Source organism: Rhipicephalus microplus, chromosome 3 (assembly GCF_043290135.1).
Source record: "Rhipicephalus microplus isolate Deutch F79 chromosome 3, USDA_Rmic, whole genome shotgun sequence".
NCBI lineage: Eukaryota > Metazoa > Arthropoda > Arachnida > Ixodida > Ixodidae > Rhipicephalus > Rhipicephalus microplus.
In genome coordinates, this window is record NC_134702.1 from 53,433,034 (window position 1) to 53,454,009 (window position 20,976).

The following is a 20,976-nucleotide window of genomic DNA, read 5'->3' on the forward strand; positions in this document are numbered from 1 at the left end:
CAATCGGCCACGTGAGCAGTGAGCCCCTTCATGTAGCCGCTAGACGTTGCCGCAAACACATCCTAAGGAATGCACCAGAAATAACAGAGCAGCAAATCGAAACACACCACGAAAACTCCACCAGAACCTTTGAAAAAGCATTGCCGGAAGTGTCGCACCGGAAGTCTGCTTAGATAGGCCGTACCAACGTTACTAGAATGGCTTCAGTTGTAAAACTCGGCGGAGCTGCGCGGAACCGCCGCTTGTCCGTGCGCCTCGTGGCACTGCAGTCGCATCGAGCTTTACCTCTCCCCTGCGGCCGGCCGCGTCGACGGGCGGCAGGGGAGAGTTAAGGTCTTTTCAGGTCACTGAGTTAAAGTCTTTTGTGCCTTGCGCTTTTAAGCATCCATCTGCAGCTTTAACGTGCATGTTGTCAGGCATCGAGTGCGTCATAGAGCGGCACACTAAGTCAAACCAGGTTTTTGGCGACCTGTTCTGGAGAATTCTAGAAGAGTTGTCAGAAAATACGCTTAGTCGTGTTGGGTGCTCCTTGCACTTTCAGGAGCTCAGTGCACGAGTTATTAAATTTTACCTTGCAACACGCACGCACTTCTACTCCAGATTTCTGGAGCAGCATTGAAGTTCCAGTGCTCAAGTAAAGGCAGCGAAAAAGCGGGCAAAGCTGCTGTAGGCTTCAACCCTGGGCAACCCTGGGGGCACTTTTCTTTGCCAGAAATTATGTTGTACATAGCTTGTGTGAAGGAAATTTCATTGTTTGTCTGTTTTTGCTTAGGTGTTATAGCTATGTCCACATTATATATATATATATATATATATATATATATATTTGTGAAATGCTGGGATTGTAACCTGTGTAACCTGTAGTAGGATTGTAACCTGTCAGTTGTGCATTGCTTCCTCTCTCTCGCTCTCTCCTCTTTGTTTTTATTTATTTTTTTCCCTTGTCAGTAAGTGTCTTGCTACGCAGCAGCCTGCCATCTATTTTAGGGCCAGTCAAGTAGCGTACCCACAACCTTTTCCCCTAAATATCTCCCATAAAATAGCGCTTGTTTTTTTTTTTTTTTGAAGTAAAGTCATTTCATTTCAAAACGTGAGTTGTTGATTCTAAACGGTAGGGCTGTTCGTTTTCTGAATCGTAAAGCTAGTTGACAATTGACCCAAATAAGATTAAATGAAAGGTGTTTTCACTAGCTAGTTGACAACTGACCCCAATCACATTAAGTCGCATTGTAACATACATAGAACAAAAAACTCGTGAACCTTTCCATTCACGTAAAGGTGGATGACCACGAAAGCTTTTTAACACACGACATGGGATTGATACGGAGTATAGGAGAAAGGTAAGAACAATATTTCGTCGTGATCGTAGATGGCGATAATTTCTAATATAGAAATGCGTGTGCGCACGCGCACACACTTTTATTTCAACAACTTTGAAAATAGTGGTAACTAACTCTAATCACCTCAAAGTGCACATCCAAGGGTCAGAAGGTTTAAAATCTAAGTCACAATGTAATATTGACGGTGGTGCATATCCTGTTGATTAGCCGTATACGCTCGGGTTCTAAATCCCGCTTTTATCGGCGTGCGGCTTTAGTGGTGACCGCGTGTTATTAGCAAACACATCGGACATTCCTTTTCCAACGCATCACGCGCTTCAGAGACAGTGGGAGCCCTCGTCCCCGGACAGTAAAGTACATGGAACCGTATCCATATAATCTCCGCTTTAAAAATCGGGACGGAGATATTTTCCCATTACTTCTCAGGAGTGAATTAGCCACCATTTGATAGTGGCAGAAACAGGCGAACGGCCGCACATCTTTCACAGGCACGCGATACCAGCCTGTAAAGAATGAAGTGTGAATTGGCCAGAGTGTAAACACTTTTCGGGCGCCTCTGGCACTTTCACAAACTTTATGCGGGCATCATCGAATTGCCTTTAAAAGTACCCGTGTATCTAACTGCTACATTCCTGAAACAGCGGCGGAGACCCAGTTTTGAAGTGAAATACGCGAAGAAATATACCAAGCCGCTGTGGGTAAATACCGGTTTCGCCTGGTATGACAAATTCTTTAACGCAGAACGCCAGAAAACGTGAAAATACGCGTGAAACAGCCACAAACACTCCGTCCGCGAGGGATTTAGGCCGCAGCCGGCTGCGGCGGAGCGTCTGCTGCGGAGCAAGATGGAGCGGTGCCGTCATCTGGCGGCGGGCAGAGGAGTGGAGACACCGGCACCAGGAGCGCCGGCGGAGAGTTTTACAACTGAAGCTATTCTAGTAACGTTGGGCCGTACGGCGCGAGCCAGTTTGTTTACAAACACCGAAACCGTCTATTGAAGGATTTTTTGGTCGTGAATGAAAATGCACCTCTTGAAGTCAACGTCAGCACATCCGCGTGAAACGGTCCGAAAATGCATTGTAATCGTACAAGCTCTCATGTATGATTGCGCAATAAACTATATACTACTGTGAAGGCTACGTGTGCCCGGCTCACCTTTCTTTCCTCCGTGGCCCGGCTTGTCCGACGCGCGTAAACCTAAACCGACCATTTTTTTTATTCATTCAAAATCGCATGCGATAGCAGCGCTAAGTAATTCATAGCGACTAATTTTTGCAGCAAACCAGATTTTCGCCTTGGCAACGTTGGGTTTCGTGCTGGGTGGTTTCGTTTCTCTAAACACAGAAACACCGCGATCACGGTGTACCGTCGGCAGCATCGGTAGTGACATTTCTTTTGCGGTCCTTTGATAAGTAGTTCGTGACTTTCGTTCGTAGGGTCTGACGAAAACGAAGTTTTCTGCTTCGAATACACATACCCGGCCGTTCAACTCGTGCCGCAACAGAGAAGGCCTACAAGAACAGAACGTTCAACTCGTTCAGCTGCAAGTGCAAAGCATGCAAGGTGAGTTTGCGCCTCGCTGAAAGAACGCTGGGGTGCGACTGTCTTGTGTCACGCCGATTCGCATGAACCACTGAACGATAACCGATAACTTAGTCGTGGATACTGTGCATGGTTTTTATTGGTACGTGTCGTCTTACCTCGGTTTTACCGCCAACAGCACCTAATCGGAAGGCGGTAAATTCGAAATTCGGTCACCCTTGCAACTTATTCGGTGTTTTTCATCCAAGATAATCCTCGGGTAGCAATTCAAAGTAGAGGTGCATTGTTAATTGCTGATACTCTATGACACATAAGGAAGAGCTTGTGTGCATTTACTAACATGCGTATCTAAGCTTGCAGGGTATACGTTTCATCCTAAAGATAAGACCTTTGTGCGAGTAACGACGTGGGAGAAAGGAGTGGGGGGCATTAATGCGCACGATAAAAAGCCCTGGAGAATCGCAGGACTTGATATGAAAGGCGCAATTAAGTTAACAAAAAGGTGAAAGTGAACTACTCATTGCCGTCTGGCCTCTATTTTATTTCGAATTTTACTCATTGTCTCTATGTACAGTGACAGCTTACTGCTTCTCCACAAACTTAGCGCCCTGAATTGTTAACTTTTCCTTCTGGACACGAAGCACCATACTTCAGAACCACGGACAAACAGACAGAGGTACAAAACGCTGTGCAACCTAAACCAGGTGCTAACTAAGCATACCATATTTACCTCATTCCAACGCGCGCCTGATTTATATGACCCGAAAACAAACAGTACAGCTATGGGCCAGTTGAAACGTCTATGCTCAAACCTAACGTGCGCGCGATTTTAAGGTGTATTTTTCACGAAAAAAGGTGCGTGTGTGGAATGGTTAAGTGTATAAAGTACTCATTATTGGATAGTTTGGTGTTTCTTACTGTTTCCTTCAAAAAAATTCACGAACAAGTTCCTTAACAGTCTCGCCAGTATATGCACTCGGGGTAATAAATACAAATCTGTTTATTATATAAACGTTTGATTTCCTTAGTTCTGTATACACGTATAATTCTGAATGACGGTGCTGGTGTCCTAAATGCTCTACAGTTAGCTTGTGAAGTTGTATAGCGCATCGCTTGATTATGTACTTGAATTATGAATACATCGACTAAGGAGGGGAAAAACGGAAAAAACATGCAGGTGGATTTGCACTCGAGTCGCCTCGCAAGAGCGCTGAAGGGACCGTGCGAGTTTTTATCCACCGGTGCCTCGCGTTTCCTGTTTTTGTCAGACGGCGCATCGAAGAACGTGCGGCAAACCGAGCAGGCGTAAACCGATATCGCGACGGCGTCGGCTTGTAAACTCGCCTGTCCTTGAAACAGCGCCGTCAGTGATGGATGTAGTGCATCCATCGCTCATTGCTCAACGGTTGCGCAATGGAGGCCTCAGACTTCCGTTACAACTGCGTGTGTGTTTTTCTAAAAGGTCTATCAGCGCATGATGGAATAATTGGAAGCGCAAACCAACAGGACACAAGAGGAGAGACGAACAAGCGCAGACTGAAACTCAGTTTATTCAGAGAAGAAATATACCGGAAAGATGGGAAAGGGAAACAACTGGGGAGAAGGTTCCACTTTGATCAGGTGTCTCCCCAGTTGTTTCCCTTTCCAATCTTTCTGGTATATAACTTCTTCTCTGAATAAACTGAGTTTAAATTCGAGCACACAGGCCTACAGCATTTTCGCCTCCATCAAAAATGCCGCCGCAGCCGGGATTCGATCCCGTGACCTGCGGGTCAGCAGCCGCGGCGAGGTGAGGACGAAAAACTGGACTGACGCAGGGAAAGCGCATTACAGGGAAAACGTCATCAACTTTACAGCGCAGCCTTTACCTGAAAGTTATGCGCCGGGATTCCCTTCGGGGAGGGGAGGGGGAGTATGTTTATCAGGGGTGGTATGTTTATCAGTATGCTTGGCAGTGGTGACTACGCTGCTAGACACTCTACTGAATTTCGCTGCTTGTTTCACTACAGATAGCCGTTTGAACCGGAGCTGCATACCGACGGAAGAAGCGATCTTCAACACGTGCAATCGCCGTGGTCAGCGAAAGCACTGAACGATCTTCCTAGGACTGGCTGCCACCAGGAGGCGTGTGGCCTATCATCAGCACTCGGCAATCACTCGGCATCTTGTGATACCACCTTGCTATAAAAGCAGACTACCGGCCACCCGTTCTTTCACTTGGCAGTGGTGACTACGCTGCTAGACACTCTACTGAATTTCGCTGCTTGTTTCACTACAGATAGCCGTTTGAACCGGAGCTGCATACCGACGGAAGAAGCGATCTTCAACACGTGCAATCGCCGTGGTCAGCGAAAGCACTGAACGATCTTCCTAGGACTGGCTGCCACCAGGAGGCGTGTGGCCTATCATCAGCACTCGGCAATCACTCGGCATCTTGTGATACCACCTTGCTATAAAAGCAGACTACCGGCCACCCGTTCTTTCACTTGGCAGTGGTGACTACGCTGCTAGACACTCTACTGAATTTCGCTGCTTGTTTCACTACAGGTTAGTGCAGTTTTGTACAGTTACATTTATATGGTGTCGTCACCACTGCCAAGTTTTCAATTTTTTGATTTTGTGATTTTTTGCCTGTTTTGCGCGCTTGTTACTGAATATTAGGCTTATTGATATGGCTAAGGAACTAGCGAAGCTCAAAGAAGAAATGAGGACTGAATTGCTTAAAGAAATTAGGCAGGAATTCAAGTTTTTCAAAGAATCACTGGAGCGTGATCTCAGGAATGAGATACGGGATGTGCGCACTGAGCAACGCCAGATGAGCCAGAGCATTGACTTCTCGCTTGAATCGGTCGAAGAACTGAAACAGAACCTTGCTTCTGAAATTTCAAAGAATACTAGTCTGGCGAAGGAAAATGATGAACTACGCACAAAATGTGCAGCATTGGAAAAAAAAGCATCAGAACTTGAAAGGAGGCTAACGAATTCGGAGCAATACTCGCGAAATACGAACCTCGAAATCCAGGGTGTCGTCAAGAAAGAAAATGAGGACCTTTCTACTATTCTGTCTGAAATAGGCAAGGCAATTCATGAGCCTATCAGTTCATCTGACGTCGAGTGTTGTCACCGTGTTCCAACTCGCAACCCAGAGAAAACAAGCATCATTGTACAGTTTAAATCCAGAGCTAAACGCGACGCTGCTCTGAAAAAAGCAAAGAAAACAAGGATCACAAACAGAGACTTGGGGTTAGAATCCACTTGTCCCGTTTACGTGAACGAGCATCTTTGCCCATCACTAAAGAGGCTGCTTGGTATGGCAGTGAAAAGGAAATATGAGCACAAATGGAAATCTGTATGGAGCAGCAACGGAAAAATCTATGCAAGGGAAAATGATGGTGGTGATGTTGTGCAGATCTCGGAAGAACGTGATCTTGCTAAGATTACTTCAATTACTTCTGGTACCACACAAACCACTTCCTAAGAACCACCATGGAATATCACGATTTCATCTTACCGCATCAATTACACTTTCAAAAAAATTCCAGTACTTCCGTGCTGCACTTGAATGCTCGATCAGCAGCCAATAAACAAGAAAATATTAGCAACTTGTTAAATCTGTTCTGTTTTAAGTTCGATATCATCATGCTAACAGAAACATGGTATCAGGACAGCAATTCTCGGCTGTACCTAGATGGCTATGCTGATTACGTTTTAAATCGAATTGATAAACGTGGAGGTGGCGTTGCAATTTATATTGCATCAGGACAAAAATATGAACTCTTAGCAGATTTTTGTAAAACAACTTGCGACTATGAAATGTTAACACTTCAACATTTGTCTGACATAATTTCGGTGGTGTATCGCCCGCCTAATGGAAATGTTTTCAAATTTATGAGTTTCTTTGATAATTTACTGGAATATGTTGCTGCTAACGAATTTAGACTTGTATGCGGGGGAGACACTAACATAAATTTTCTTGTAAACAGTGCTGTCTCAGTAGATTTTACACATAGACTTAGTTCTGGTGGCTTTGTCAACCTAATTAACACCCCAACTCGTGTAACACTGTCTTCGTCTACATGTCTTGACATTCTGATTACGAATATTGACACTGTAGTAGAGCATACTGGAACAGTGACATCAGACGTCAGTGATCATTGCCCTGTATTTATGACGTATTGTGCGAATGCTAAAAACACTTTTTCTAAATCAAATGTGTTCGCAATACAAGATTTAAGCGAGAAAAACATGGATCTTTTTAAGCATGATATTTCCAAATATGACTGGTCTTTCTTATATGAAATAAGTGATGTAAATGTCGCGTATTCGAAGTTTCTTTCTGCGTTCCTGCAAATTTACAATCTACATTTTCCTTTCAAGAAATTGAGACAGACTAGAAAGATAAGAAAACCCTGGATTACGCAAGAACTTTTTAAAATGATAAAACACAAAGATAAATTGTACCATAGTTTTCTTGCTACACGTTCGCCTGAGGTGCTGATAATGTTTAAAAAGTATCGAAACAAACTGAATGCGCAACTCAGGCGTGCCAGGATTGCTTATCATGAGCGTATGTTTACAGACGCCACGGGTAAACATCCTGATATCTTGTGGAACATAATAAATAAGGTTCTTGGTCGCGAGAAACATTCTGCCGCGCCGGAGAAGTTAATCCACAATAAAACCGAAATCTCTGGTTTAGCACTTGCTAATCACTTTAATGAGTACTTTGCAAGCATAAGCGCGGTACAACAGCCACAACAAGCTCCACCAAATACATCATCGTTTCTTTCCACTCCTAATAGCTTATTTTTAAATCCCACTAATGAATATGAAGTATTTACCACATTTAAGAATCTTAAGAATAGTAAAGCTCTCGATATAGATGACATACAGATAAAGCCTGTGAAGTATGTATTAGAATACATTGCTCCAGCTTTAACACACATCTTTAATTTGGCTTTACAGTATGGAATTTTCCCAGAAAAAATGAAAATGAGTAGGGTAACTGTTATTTTTAAAGGAGGTGACAGAAATGATACGTCAAATTATCGACCAATTTCAATAATTCCAGTATTTTCCAAAGGCTTAGAAAAGATTATTTTTTCGCGTGTTTCAAGTTTTTTTGACAGACACAGTGTTCTATCTGATGCCCAGTTCGGCTTCCGTAAAGGCAGGTCAACGGAAACCGCTCTGCTCACACTCAAGGAATTTGTACTGAAAAATATTGAGAGAAATCTTTTCACCTTGGCGCTCTTCATTGATTTTAGTAAAGCCTTCGATTGCATAAATCACAAAATTCTACTGTGGAAATTATCACAGAATGGCCTAAGAGGTATTCCATTAACATTATTCGAGTCTTATTTAACTGATCGCAAACAATCTGTTTGCATAAGAGACGAAAAATCATGTTTTCTTCCCATAATAAACGGTGTACCACAGGGTAGTGTATTAGGTCCGCTGCTCTTTAATGTCTATGTTAATGACATTACTAATATTACCACCTCTGTTCAATTTATCATATACGCGGATGACACTACACTTCTTGTTTCTGGTCCGGATTCACAGAAATTAATAAGACAATGCAACGATCTACTGGTTAAGTTATCTCAATGGTCGATTGCTAACTGCCTTAAAATAAATCCTACAAAAACTAAAGTAATGTTATTTCGCGCTAAAAACAAATCTCTGACTTGCCAACAAACGTTATTATTTGCTGGTAAAGAACTTCAAATTGTTGATGAACATAAATTACTAGGCGTTACTTTTTCTTCGCATCTTACTTGGGATAAACACGTAGAAAATATCTGTAAAAAACTGTCAGCTATAACAGGTGCTTTATCTAGATGTAGGTATCTTCTTCCACCGAAAGCAAAACTTAACATTTATTATGCTCTATTCTTTTCTCATTTAAGTTATTGTAGCTTAGTCTGGGGGACTACTGGGAAAACAAACATTATGAAATTATTTTTTCTGCAAAAAAGGATGATTCGGCACATTGACAATATGGGCTTCTTAGAGACAACACGGCCAGCTTTCCTAAATCATAGAATCATTAAAATAGAACATCTTTACACTTTTCGCCTACTTTATTCCTTTTATTTCTCTAAAAAATATCTTCATAATTTTCTTGCGTCTACTGCATCGTTGACACCTAGAATCACTTCCGCCAATACTAGAAACAGTGACATGTGGTATGTTCCTAGATTTCGCAATAACTATAGGCTACAATCATTAGAGCACAACTTGCCGCATATTTTAAATAAATACAAAGACGTCAAGTGCTTCTCAGCCAAGGAACTCAGGACTCTCTTTGTTAACATGTGATGACTTAACGTATTACTATTATTGTTTTCTATGATTCACTTGTCAGAGCAAATTGTGTATGATTTCCTGTCTTCTTCTGCATGGAATTTTTGTTTTCATTGTTTTTCAATAATTTCAGATATTGTTGTGTACATTTGCCACATATGCCTTGTAACGGACCATCGACCCCGTCAAGCTGTTTGACAACAGCTTTTAGTCGATGGTATCCGCCAGAATCTTTGTATTTCTGGAAATAAATCTATCTATCTATCTATCACCGCGCCCACTCCCCCCCGCCCCTTTAGGTGAAATGAAATGTATGGGGCATACTTTGCGCTCCCCTCTTAAGTCAGTAAGACTTATCGCCGTTATCAACCATCAATATAAACACTTCGCTTCGAGGCCGCTTATCAAGCTCGCTTATCTTTTTCCCCCAATGCGAAGGAAACAGTGTCGTCATTGAAGGTGTTGTCGAAGTGAATGGTAGATTTGCTGTTTGGTGCGTCGGTTTACCTTTCCCCCTGCTAAATTGGTCAGATTGCATCGCTCCACGGTGATTACCAGTGGCCGTTTTTCCAAAATTTCATAGTGGCTTTGGACAGATTCGTAGGAAGGAAATTCGTAGGAATTCGCCCATTCGACTAAACCGGCTATTACCTCTGTTTAAAAAGTTAATTGTGTTAATTTCTATAATCACTGCTGTAAATAATGTTTGTACCCATCTGAAGATGCCATCTGCCACAGAAAGGCAACGCCGCAAGTAGCACACAGATACCTCCTTTCTGTAATTTTTAAAGAATATTCGACACATTTCGTGAAACATCCTCTCTCTCTCTCTCTCTCTCTCTCTCTCTCTCTCTCTATATATATATATATATATATATATATATATATATATATATATATATATATATATATATATACACACACACATCAGAGGGCCGTGCCACGGCCGAAACGTTAGTAAATACGATCCTTTTCTTATGTGCTATCTGCAAGTTAATTCAATATAGAAAATACCCGGACCTGTTGTGCCTTCCCTTCAAGTTATATATATATATATATATATATATATATATATATATATATATATATATATATATATATATATATATATACGTACGTATGGCTTCGGCTCATGGCAGCGGGGTCGAGTGACGTCGGAGGCGCCGACTGTCCAACGGACACGACGCAGTTGCTGGAGCGCGTGGATGCTCCCTGCCTGAAGCACGAGGCGACGCTGGACTTCCTGCGCACCCATGGGCGCCTGCTCTTCCTGGTGCGCGGTCCTCCCGGTTCGGGAAAGAACATCGTGGCCGCCGAGCTGGAGGAGCTGTACCCGGAGTGCCGCTCCTACTGGTCGGACAAGCTGTTCAGTTCGCCCGTGGCCCCCGAGAGAAACACTGTCACCATGCGCGAGTCCCACGACATCTGCCTCAGCAAGTGAGTATTCACACGACCGACATATTCGCGGACGTATCACTCACGTGACATGTGACGTGATTCTGATCTTCCGCAGCCAGCATTATTCACACGACAGGGGAGAATTCACGCTACAAGCGAGGATTTCGGCATTGCTCCCCAAGGATCCCAACTGTGATTTGGACAGCCGTCGTTTCACGAATAGCTGCGCGCGGACTGATGTGGAGAATCGGGAACGGGTGACGTATGGTGACGTAATACGCAATCCCCGGGGTTGAATCGCGATTTCGTATGTCGTGTGAACACAGCTTAACTGGGCTGGTTGGCCTACAGCGGTCCATTGTTAAAGGGACACTGACACGATTTTGAAACATCACAAAATGAGATTTTTAAAGCGAAAGCCTTAGATGCCTCATCAAACACAAAAATATATCGTCGGCGTCTCTCAGCCTCTGTGTCAACGTAAGTGATGCAAAATCACGTGAATACGCCACCATATGACGTCGTCATAACGCCACCGATGACCAATATTTGTAACGCCATCAAGGAGCCATCTTGACATCCCCATGATGTCCCATGACGTAACGTTACACGATGACGTCATCACATGTCATCTTTGCTTGGTGGATGGTGGGCCGATCTCGAAGGCAATGCACAACCAGCTGAAGTGCACTATGCTTGCAGTGCGTGCGATCCTTGAGGCAGCAAGAAAATCACCTTACAGGGGCAGAAACATCTTAAAGGGTGGTAGAGGATGTTCAATACAATGACTGGGAAGAATAATATGATGAAGGGGCTTTAGCCTTCCAGTCATCTCAGGTGAATGCATAGGAACACTGTAAGTTTTCATTTCGTTAGCTTGCAGTTTTATGCCTCTTAGCCAGCAAACATGTGGCTACCTTAGCCAGCAAACATGTGGGGAATGTTCTTCTATTGTAAAGTTCTGTCGCTCGGGCATGTGCAAACCAGCTCCACTGTAATGGATGTTATGACGAATCAACAAAGTTCGCTGGTTTCATATATACAATTTGTTCGGAGGCACCATGCATGATACTTCTTTCAGAGTTCTCGATACGAGTTTCTCCGTTTCGAGCAAAAGTACATAAAATTGCTAAGTTCATGTCAGTATACACCTTTAAAGGGCCCCTAATTTGCCTATGAAAATACAAACTAAAAAAACGAAGGCATTTCTTTTTACTGACGGTTCTCGTCTTGCTTTCGCACTTCGTGATGCACGAACAGTGATTTCCTTGACGTCATTCCGGTGCCTATATTCGATTGATCCGTATTGGCTAAATATAATATGTGAATTGTCTCCTACAATACCTTGCCATGTAATCGGCCGCCAGTTCATTTTGTCTCGCATTATCATCGTGCTCTATCAACTGTTATCACTTAGTGCATTTCCGACTGCGCAAGCGGAGATGTAACTGCCGCTGACCGGGGCGAAATTTCGATACGCTTAATGCTAACTGCTGGACTAGTACACCAACATTTAAGATACACGTGGCGAGAAAGAGATATCGCCTGTAGGAAGAGTCCCGAACGTGAGAAAGAAGCCACTCCTCTCTCTTTGAACGCGGGGTGTTAGGAGCCCTTTACGGGAGCATCGGAGTCTGTGGCGGTTTCTTGGCCCCGCCGCCGCCGGAGGTTGGTTGCTACGGGTTTTGTGTAGGCCACGAGGTGCAGGCATAGTAGGCGTTGTTAAGGCCTGGCCACATGTACCCGTTGCAGCGCATCAGCGTGCAGTCCCCTTTCTCCCGATAGAAAAAAGAGAGAGGGCGCGTGGACACGTGACGCTGCGGGCGCGAGGTCGCGTCAGTATTCCACGCGCTGCAACAGGTGCGCGTGGTGATGCCTTTAAAGCCTTATCGCGGCGCCACACTTATTCTCTACGGAGAGAGTGGGCGCACAGCATCGCGCAACCAGGCGCCCTCTTTCTCTATAGGGAAAGGGCATGGCGCCGCGTCAGAAAGTCACACGCTGACGGGCTGCAACGCCCACGTGTGGTCAGGCTTTCCCCACGGTCTGACCCCATGTATCCGTTGCAGCGCAGCGGCGCGTGGCCTTTCAACGCGGCGCCGCACCCTTTCCCTGTAGAGAGAGTGGGTGTGTAGCTACGCGAAGCTGCGCACCCACTCTCTCCATATAGGAGAGGGCTCGGTGCCACGTGAAAAAAGCACACGCCGACGCTCTGCCACGAATTCCTGAGATCAGGCCTTTTGCGGCGCTGTTCTGCACTTCAAAGCGTCGCGAAACGAACCGTTCATGCTACGAAAGGACGCCACTCTCAGAGCTTACTGCGCATGCGCAAAACTCATTGCGGCCTTCCTGCGGTGGCACCAAGCTGCCGTCAGCCACGGGCTCCAACGTTCCCTTCCACAGTGGACCGCGCTCTCTGTACTTAGTTATGACGGGAAGAAATGGCGGGACGGTGACAACGATAGACTGGGCGCTCACGTCTGTTGTTCTGTCAACGTCCCGTGTCTATAGCGCTGTTTGTTCCCGCCTTAACGAGTTCGTGCATCCTGTCATTATACCTCATCTTCTGTAAGTTCTGTTGCAACAGTGCTGCTCTCTCTTCTCATTCGCTAAGTTGAGTCCATCCCGTGGACACATGAGTTTTATCTATGGCTATAGTTAAACACCTGCAGACCGAGTTTTATCTATGGCTATAGTTAAACACCTGCAGACCTTTGTCGTGCAGGGGGAATCAGACTGATTACTGCGATATCTAAAGACGCCGTAGAATAAAAAGAAATTGGCAGATCCCACGTACAGTCGCAATCGATGATATGCGAAGCACGAATGTCATTTCAAAATCAGCACAACGTTACGAGGTGGAGGTAAATGATGCCGTACATGACTTCCGTGTCATGATTATCATGTTTGGATGTGTCGTTTACCTTAATCATCTATTCACGTCACGTGACACCAAATTTAGTATTTGTGAAGCTAGCGAAATGGCCGTGAGCACGTTATGAGCTTGGTATGTTGTCATGTTCTTACATAACACGCGTGTCAGGATTATCATGTTTGCACCTGTCATATATTTCGTCATTCATTGATGTCACGTAACACCAAATTTGGTATATGTGAAGCTAGCAAAACGGCCACGAGCGCCCAATGTACTCCAATGTAGCGTTGACGCGTGCGCATGCTGGGCACAGCGACGCTACGTTAGCCTGACGCCAGGCGCTAGATGGACGCCAGGCGATACCAGCGTCCGTCGGTGCGACCTGACGGCAACCGGCGAGAAATGCAACATGCTGCATTTCGCGTCGATGTATTACTCAGACAACACTATGTCTCCCTCTTTTCGTGACAGAGGGACGTGGGACGCGCTGAAACGCGCATGCGTCAAAGCAACGCAGCACGGTGAGTGCCTGTGAGTATATCGCAGGACCGGTGCCTGGCGTGCGTCGCGACGAAATGAACGCCGGCGAGCACGTGCACCGCGTCACGTCGAAATGTATTGGCACCTAGACTGTGGCATGTAGTCATGTTCTCACATGACACGCATTATCACATTTGCACCACTCACATGCCTTCGTCATCTATTGGCATCACGTAATACCAAATTTGGCATATGTGAAGCTAGCGAAACGGCCGCGAGCTTGTCATCAGTGTTGCATGTAGTCATGTTGACACATGACACGCATGTCGTTATTATCATGTGTGAATGTGTCATTTACCTCTGTCATCCGTTTGCATCACGTAATACCAAGTGTGGTACATGTGAAGCTAGTGAAACGGCCGCAAGCGCTTCATAAGCGTAGCATGTAGTCATATTGTTACATGATACGCATGTCGTGTTTATCAAGTTTGCACCAGTATCATACCTTCGTCATCCATTCTTGTCCCGTAATACTGTGTTTGGTACATGTGAAGCTAATGAAACGGCCGCGAGCACATAATGAGCGTAGCATGCAGTCATGTAGTTACATGACACTCATCCCATGTTTATCATGTTTGCACCAGTCATATACCTTCCTCATCCATTCTTGTCCCGTAATACTGTGTTTGGTACATGTGAAGCTAATGAAACGGCCGCAAGTGCATCATGAGCGTGACATGTAGTCATGTTGTTACGTAACACGCATGTCATGATTTTCATGTTAGGGTCATTTGCTTGTGTTCGCCATGCAATCATGTCATACCATACAAGTTTTGCGACATGCCATGTGATGGAAACCACCGCAAGAGCTGCAAGACCATGAAATGCAAATCATGATATTCATGACATACTTGTCATGATTTTTATGTTATGACTAAACAAATATGTTCTTCATGCGGTCATGTTATGCTATACCAAGTTTGGTATCGATGCCATTATCGAATTATAGAAACTGGCAGGAGAGCTAAAGTTGTAAGTGGACAGACAGACAGACAGACAGACAGACAGACAGACAGACAGACAGACAGACAGACAGACAGACAGACAGACAGACAGACAGACAGACAGACAGACAGACAGACAGACAGACAGACAGACAGACAGACAGACAGACAGACAGACAGACAGACAGACAGACAGACAGACAGACAGACAGACAGACAGACAGACAGACAGACAGACAGACAGACAGACAGACAGACAGACAGACAGACAGACAGACAGACAGACAGACAGACAGACAGACAGACAGACAGACAGACAGACAGACAGACAGACAGACAGACAGACAGACAGACAGACAGACAGACAGACAGACAGACAGACAGACAGACAGACAGACAGACAGACAGACAGACAGACAGACAGACAGACAGACAGACAGACAGACAGACAGACAGACAGACAGACAGACAGACAGACAGACAGACAGACAGACAGACAGACAGACAGACAGACAGACAGACAGACAGACAGACAGACAGACAGACAGACAGACAGACAGACAGACAGACAGACAGACAGACAGACAGACAGACAGACAGACAGACAGACAGACAGACAGACAGACAGACAGACAGACAGACAGACAGACAGACAGACAGACAGACAGACAGACAGACAGACAGACAGACAGACAGACAGACAGACAGACAGACAGACAGACAGACAGACAGACAGACAGACAGACAGACAGACAGACAGACAGACAGACAGACAGACAGACAGACAGACAGACAGACAGACAGACAGACAGACAGACAGACAGACAGACAGACAGACAGACAGACAGACAGACAGACAGACAGACAGACAGACAGACAGACAGACAGACAGACAGACAGACAGACAGACAGACAGACAGACAGACAGACAGACAGACAGACAGACAGACAGACAGACAGACAGACAGACAGACAGACAGACAGACAGACAGACAGACAGACAGACAGACAGACAGACAGACAGACAGACAGACAGACAGACAGACAGACAGACAGACAGACAGACAGACAGACAGACAGACAGACAGACAGACAGACAGACAGACAGACAGACAGACAGACAGACAGACAGACAGACAGACAGACAGACAGACAGACAGACAGACAGACAGACAGACAGACAGACAGACAGACAGACAGACAGACAGACAGACAGACAGACAGACAGACAGACAGACAGACAGACAGACAGACAGACAGACAGACAGACAGACAGACAGACAGACAGACAGACAGACAGACAGACAGACAGACAGACAGACAGACAGACAGACAGACAGACAGACAGACAGACAGACAGACAGACAGATAGATAGATAGATAGATAGATAGACAGACAGACAGACAGACAGACAGACAGACAGACAGACAGACAGACAGACAGACAGACAGATAGACAGATAGACAGACAGACAGACAGACAGACAGATAGATAGATAGATAGATAGACAGACAGACAGATAGATAGATAGATAGATAGATAGATAGATAGATAGATAGATAGATAGAGACGCTCAAAGTCGCCGAAGTTCGCTAAGAAATGCTTCGCATTTAATAAAGCTAACGGTCAGTGAGTGAGTGAGTGAGTGAGTGAGTGAAACAACTTTATTCGGTCCACAATAGACGCGAGTAAACTCAGCGTCACCTGGCTAGGCCCACTCGGGGACCATCAGGTTAAACCTGACGGCCCTCGCGCGGGCCCTCTGGACAGCCAGTATTTGAGAGGTCTGGTCCTGGGCCTTAATGAGTCGCTTCATTTCCTCTTGGGTAAAAGGGGGACCGGCAGAGGCGCAGCCCCACAGTACATGCTCGAAGTCCGCATAACCACCACACAGGGGGCAGTCCGGGCTTGGAAACCGTTCAGGGTACATTGTGTGCAGTGCCGCAGGGCTCGTGTAAGTGTTTGTTTGTAGCAGTCGGAGAGTAACAGCTTGGGCCCTGCATAGCGAGGAGTGTGGTAGAGGCAGCAGTCTTCTTGACAGATAGTGGTGCTTGCATATCTCGTTGTACGAGCAGAGAGGCTCAGGTCGCCCAGGAGATGACGCGTTACCCGGCACACGGTCAGTCAAACCTCGTGCAGCCGAGTGCGCCTCCTCGTTGGGATTGAGCGAGGTACCCTCAATGGTTCCAAGGTGTGCAGGAAACCAGACCAATGAGTGATTTTTGAGGTATTTGACTTTTTGAATAATCTGTAGGACCTGGGGAGCCACCATGCCCATCTGGAAGGCCTTGATAGCGGCCTTGGAGTCTGAATAAATTGTGTCATGTACACCGTCCGTCAATGCAAGAGCAATGGCAACCTGCTCTGCAACGATGGAACTAGAAGTGCGGATGGTAGCGCAGCTGATGACTCTGCAATCACAGTCGACGACCTCTGAGGAGAAGGCTTCTTCTTGAATGTACGAAGCAGCATCGACGAAGCAGGCTCGATCCTTGTCCAAGCGGGCACTGGCGAGCAGAGATTTACCCCTGGCTCGTCTTCGTGCTTCGTTGTAGGTTGGATGCATATTGCGCGGCATCCGCGCAATCTGGATCTTGGATCTTACGTCGTTGGGCAGCTTCACAGCGTCAGGACCGACAACCGTGGGGTTTCGTCCCAGCATGCCGAGTATGGTTCTACCCGCTGGGGTGCCAGACAGTCTGAAAAACTGTGCAAACTCTTGGGCTTCGACAATTTCTTCGAACGTGTTGTGGATTCCCAACTTCAGGAGGTCTTCCGTGTGCGTTCGAACGGGAATGCCAAGGGCCAGCTTGAAGACTCTTCTGATTAGGGCATTGATTTTGTTGCGCTCCGACACGAGCCAGTTGTGCATAGCCGCCGAATAAGCGAGGTGGCATAGCACGAATGCGTGGATAATCCGGATCAGATTGTCCTCCCTGATTCCGCGGTGCCTGTTAGCGATTCTTCGAATCAGTCTGAGGGCGCTTTCGGTCTTGGAACAAATGCGTTTGACGGCGGCTCCATTGGCTCCGTTAGACTCGATAAACATTCCAAGGACCCTGATAGTGTCCACCCGCGGAACTGGGGAGCCGTTACCGGTGAGTAACGTAATGTGGCTCTCCATTGCTGGCTTCCAGGACCGGTGAGAACCGCCTCTGGGCCTCTTCTTATACAGTAAGAGCTCGGACTTAGCGGGCGAGCACCTTAGCCCGGTGGGGATGAGATAGCGCTCCGTCACATCGATGGCCTCTTGCAAAGCACTCTCGACCTGACCCTCACATCCGCTGAGGCACCAGATGGTGATGTCGTCTGCGTAGATCGTGTGGTTAATGTTCGGGATTTTGTTCAAGGCCCTCGACAGGTTGATCATGCAGATATTGAACAGCGTCGGGGAGATCACCGCCCCCTGAGGTGTCCCTTTTGGCCCAAGGGTAATTTCGTGGGTCAAAAAATCGTCAATCTTCAGTCTTGTGGACCGCGACGAAAGGAAGGAGCGCACAAAATTGTACGCCCGCTTGCCGACGTGAAACTCAGACAAGCTCTTGAGAATAAAGGCGTGTGATATGTTGTCAAAAGCCTTTTCCAAATCCAATCCAAGAATCGCCTTGGTGTCGGCGGAGCCGGAGTCAATGACCTGGTGCTTGATCAGCTTCATGGCGTCCTGAGTCGAGAGCCCCGACCGAAGGCCAATCATGTTGTGGGTATAGCATTCGTTAGACTCGAGGTGGTCAGTGAGGCGGTTGAGCATGGCGTGTTCGGCCACCTTCCCGACGCACGACGTCAACGAGATTGGCCTAAGATTCTCGATGCTCGGTGCCTTACCCGGCTTGGGTATCAGTACTGTGCAGGCCGCTTTCCAGCTCTTGGGAATGAGACCGCTTCGCCAGATTTCATTGATCTTTTCTGTAAGAAATTCGATCGAGTCGTCGTCGAGGTGCTTGAGCATTTTGTTGGTTACCCCATCTGGCCCAGGGGCGGATCTGCTATTGAGGGATGCGAGAACCCGCTTGACCTCAGCCACGGTGAAGTCCTCGTCCATCGATGGCGCGTCGCGCCCCTCGTAGTCGGGAAACTGGGGAGGTACCGGATCGTCCGTGGCCGCCAGGTACTTGTCTATGAGCTTCTCCGTGATCGCCTCATCTGGAGTTGAGTCGGTGGCCAAATGGACAGCTTTCGCCAAAGCTCTCTTCTGATTGGACTTGGTGTTGCCGTCGTGCAGTAGGTGTGTGAGGAGTCTCCAGCTTTTACCGGTCTTGAGTTGGCCCTCCATAGAATCACAGAGCTCATCCCATTGCTGCTTGCATAAGACCTTGCAATGATCTCCTACCGTTTTGTTGATTTCGGACATTTTCTTGCGCAGTCTTCCGTTATGGCGCTGAGTCTTCCATCTCGCGAGCAGTGCCTGCTTGGCTTCCAACAGATGCGCGAGCCTACTGTCCATCCTGTCCACCTCCAGATCGGTTGTCACCTCTTTGGTGGCGCTGGCCACATCTTCTTTTAACCCGTCGCACCAAGAGTCTAGGTCCGCATCCGGGGAAAGGGCGCGCTCGGAGCGGTTGGCTCGGAACAAGTCCCAGTCGATGAACTTAAAGGTCCTCGTCTTGTTGCGGGCAACCTCTATGAGCACTTCGATGATGCAAAGATCGCTACCGAGGTCGATAGCTGTGTTGGTCCATTTGACGTTTTCCAGACTCTTGACAAAGGTGAGATCCGAGGTTGTATCTCGGCACACCGAGTTCCCTCTCCTGGTCGGGAAGTCCTTATTAGGTACCAGTGTCAGATCTTCCTCCGTTGCCGTGAGCCATATGTCTCTACCCTTCTTCGTATTGGTGAGGTAACCCCACGCCTGATGCTAAGCATTGAAGTCCCCCATGACGACAAGAGGTTGACAGCCGGCAAAATGCACGACCTTCTTCAGAAGACCACCAGCCCTGGCTCTGTGTACGCTGGGCCTGCAGTAGACATTTAATATGAAAATACTGTTCCTTCGTAAGCACCGCTTAGGGGGGTCGACTAGGAGTTCCGTCATGACGTACTCGACCCCATTGTCCACTGGACCGAGGTCTCGCTGAATGCACGTGAACCTTTTACTGACCAGAGTGGCCACCCCCCTTCCCCCTTCAGTGGAAGCCACAGTGACGAAACCAGGGAGCCTGATGTGTGATGATGTGATCGTTTCTTTGCAGGTGATAACTTGGGGTTTATCCTTTATGCCTTTTAGGTATTGTCGCAGGGTCGCCCGTTCGCTGACGAACCCTGCGCAATTCCACTGCCACATTGTTATGACGTTAGTTTCGTTATCCATGTTTGGGCTTGGGGATGGGTTTCGAGAGGGCCGCCTGCAGGATGGCACCCTCTGTCGGCGGGGCAATGACACTGTTCAAGTTTGGGACTGGTGTTGTCGATGTGCTTGGCAAAAATCCGTGGTGGGTCCCCTCCAGTCTAAGTATTCTCTCGCTGAGGGCGACCAGACCCAGCTGGGGGTGCGCGATCATTTCTTGTACTTGAGAGAGGCCTGACTGTATGTTGGAGATGGCCTTCTTGAGCTCCGAAAGGAGCTCCAGAGTCTCGTCTTCCCTTGAGCTATCCAGGGCGCGACGCTTCACTGCACCCGCCTTGGGGGGAGCCTCCGCCGTGTCCATGGCCGACGAACTCGTGGCGGCCGGAGGAGCCGGCGGTTTGAGCGCCAATTTTCGTATTTCGGCTATCTCGGTGGCTAGCCGACTGATTTCCTGCTTGAACTGGGCGTTTTCTTTCCTAAGACTATCATTGGCACGCCTAAGCTCTTTGAGCTCGTTCGTGAGACGCGGGTCGTGCGAGTCCTGCGAGTTGGACGCCTGCGCTTGGTTGCCACGGGCCCTATCGGCCCACGTTAGATAGGACTTGCCTTTACCACCGGAGGGGGTGTTGGATCTTGGCCTGTTGGACGAGCCGCTCCGGGTGCGGGACGTGGAGCGGCTTCTGGAGCCGGAGCGCGCTGGAGAAGGCGATGATGGTCGTGATCTTGGGGCAGAGCGGCTTTTGGAG

At 47.1% G+C, this 20,976-nt stretch overlaps 1 protein-coding gene across 3 annotated transcripts in view; it reads left to right on the top strand.

Moving 5' to 3' along the window:
- The first annotated feature begins 2,624 nt into the window (after nt 1-2,624).
- Nucleotides 2,625-20,976, top strand: part of LOC142803735 (2',3'-cyclic-nucleotide 3'-phosphodiesterase-like) — an 89,153-nt gene continuing 70,801 nt past the window's right edge. Inside the window, exons 1-2 of one of the 3 annotated variants that reach the window (XM_075889576.1) lie at nt 2,626-2,903; nt 10,381-10,628. In XM_075889576.1, the coding sequence (XP_075745691.1) occupies nt 10,597-10,628 (32 nt within the window). In that variant the 5' untranslated portion in view covers nt 2,626-2,903; nt 10,381-10,596. Of the gene's footprint in view, nt 2,904-10,330; nt 10,629-20,976 lie in introns of all 3 variants that reach the window. The other 2 variants (XM_075889575.1, XM_075889578.1) reach the window with 2 other exon arrangements.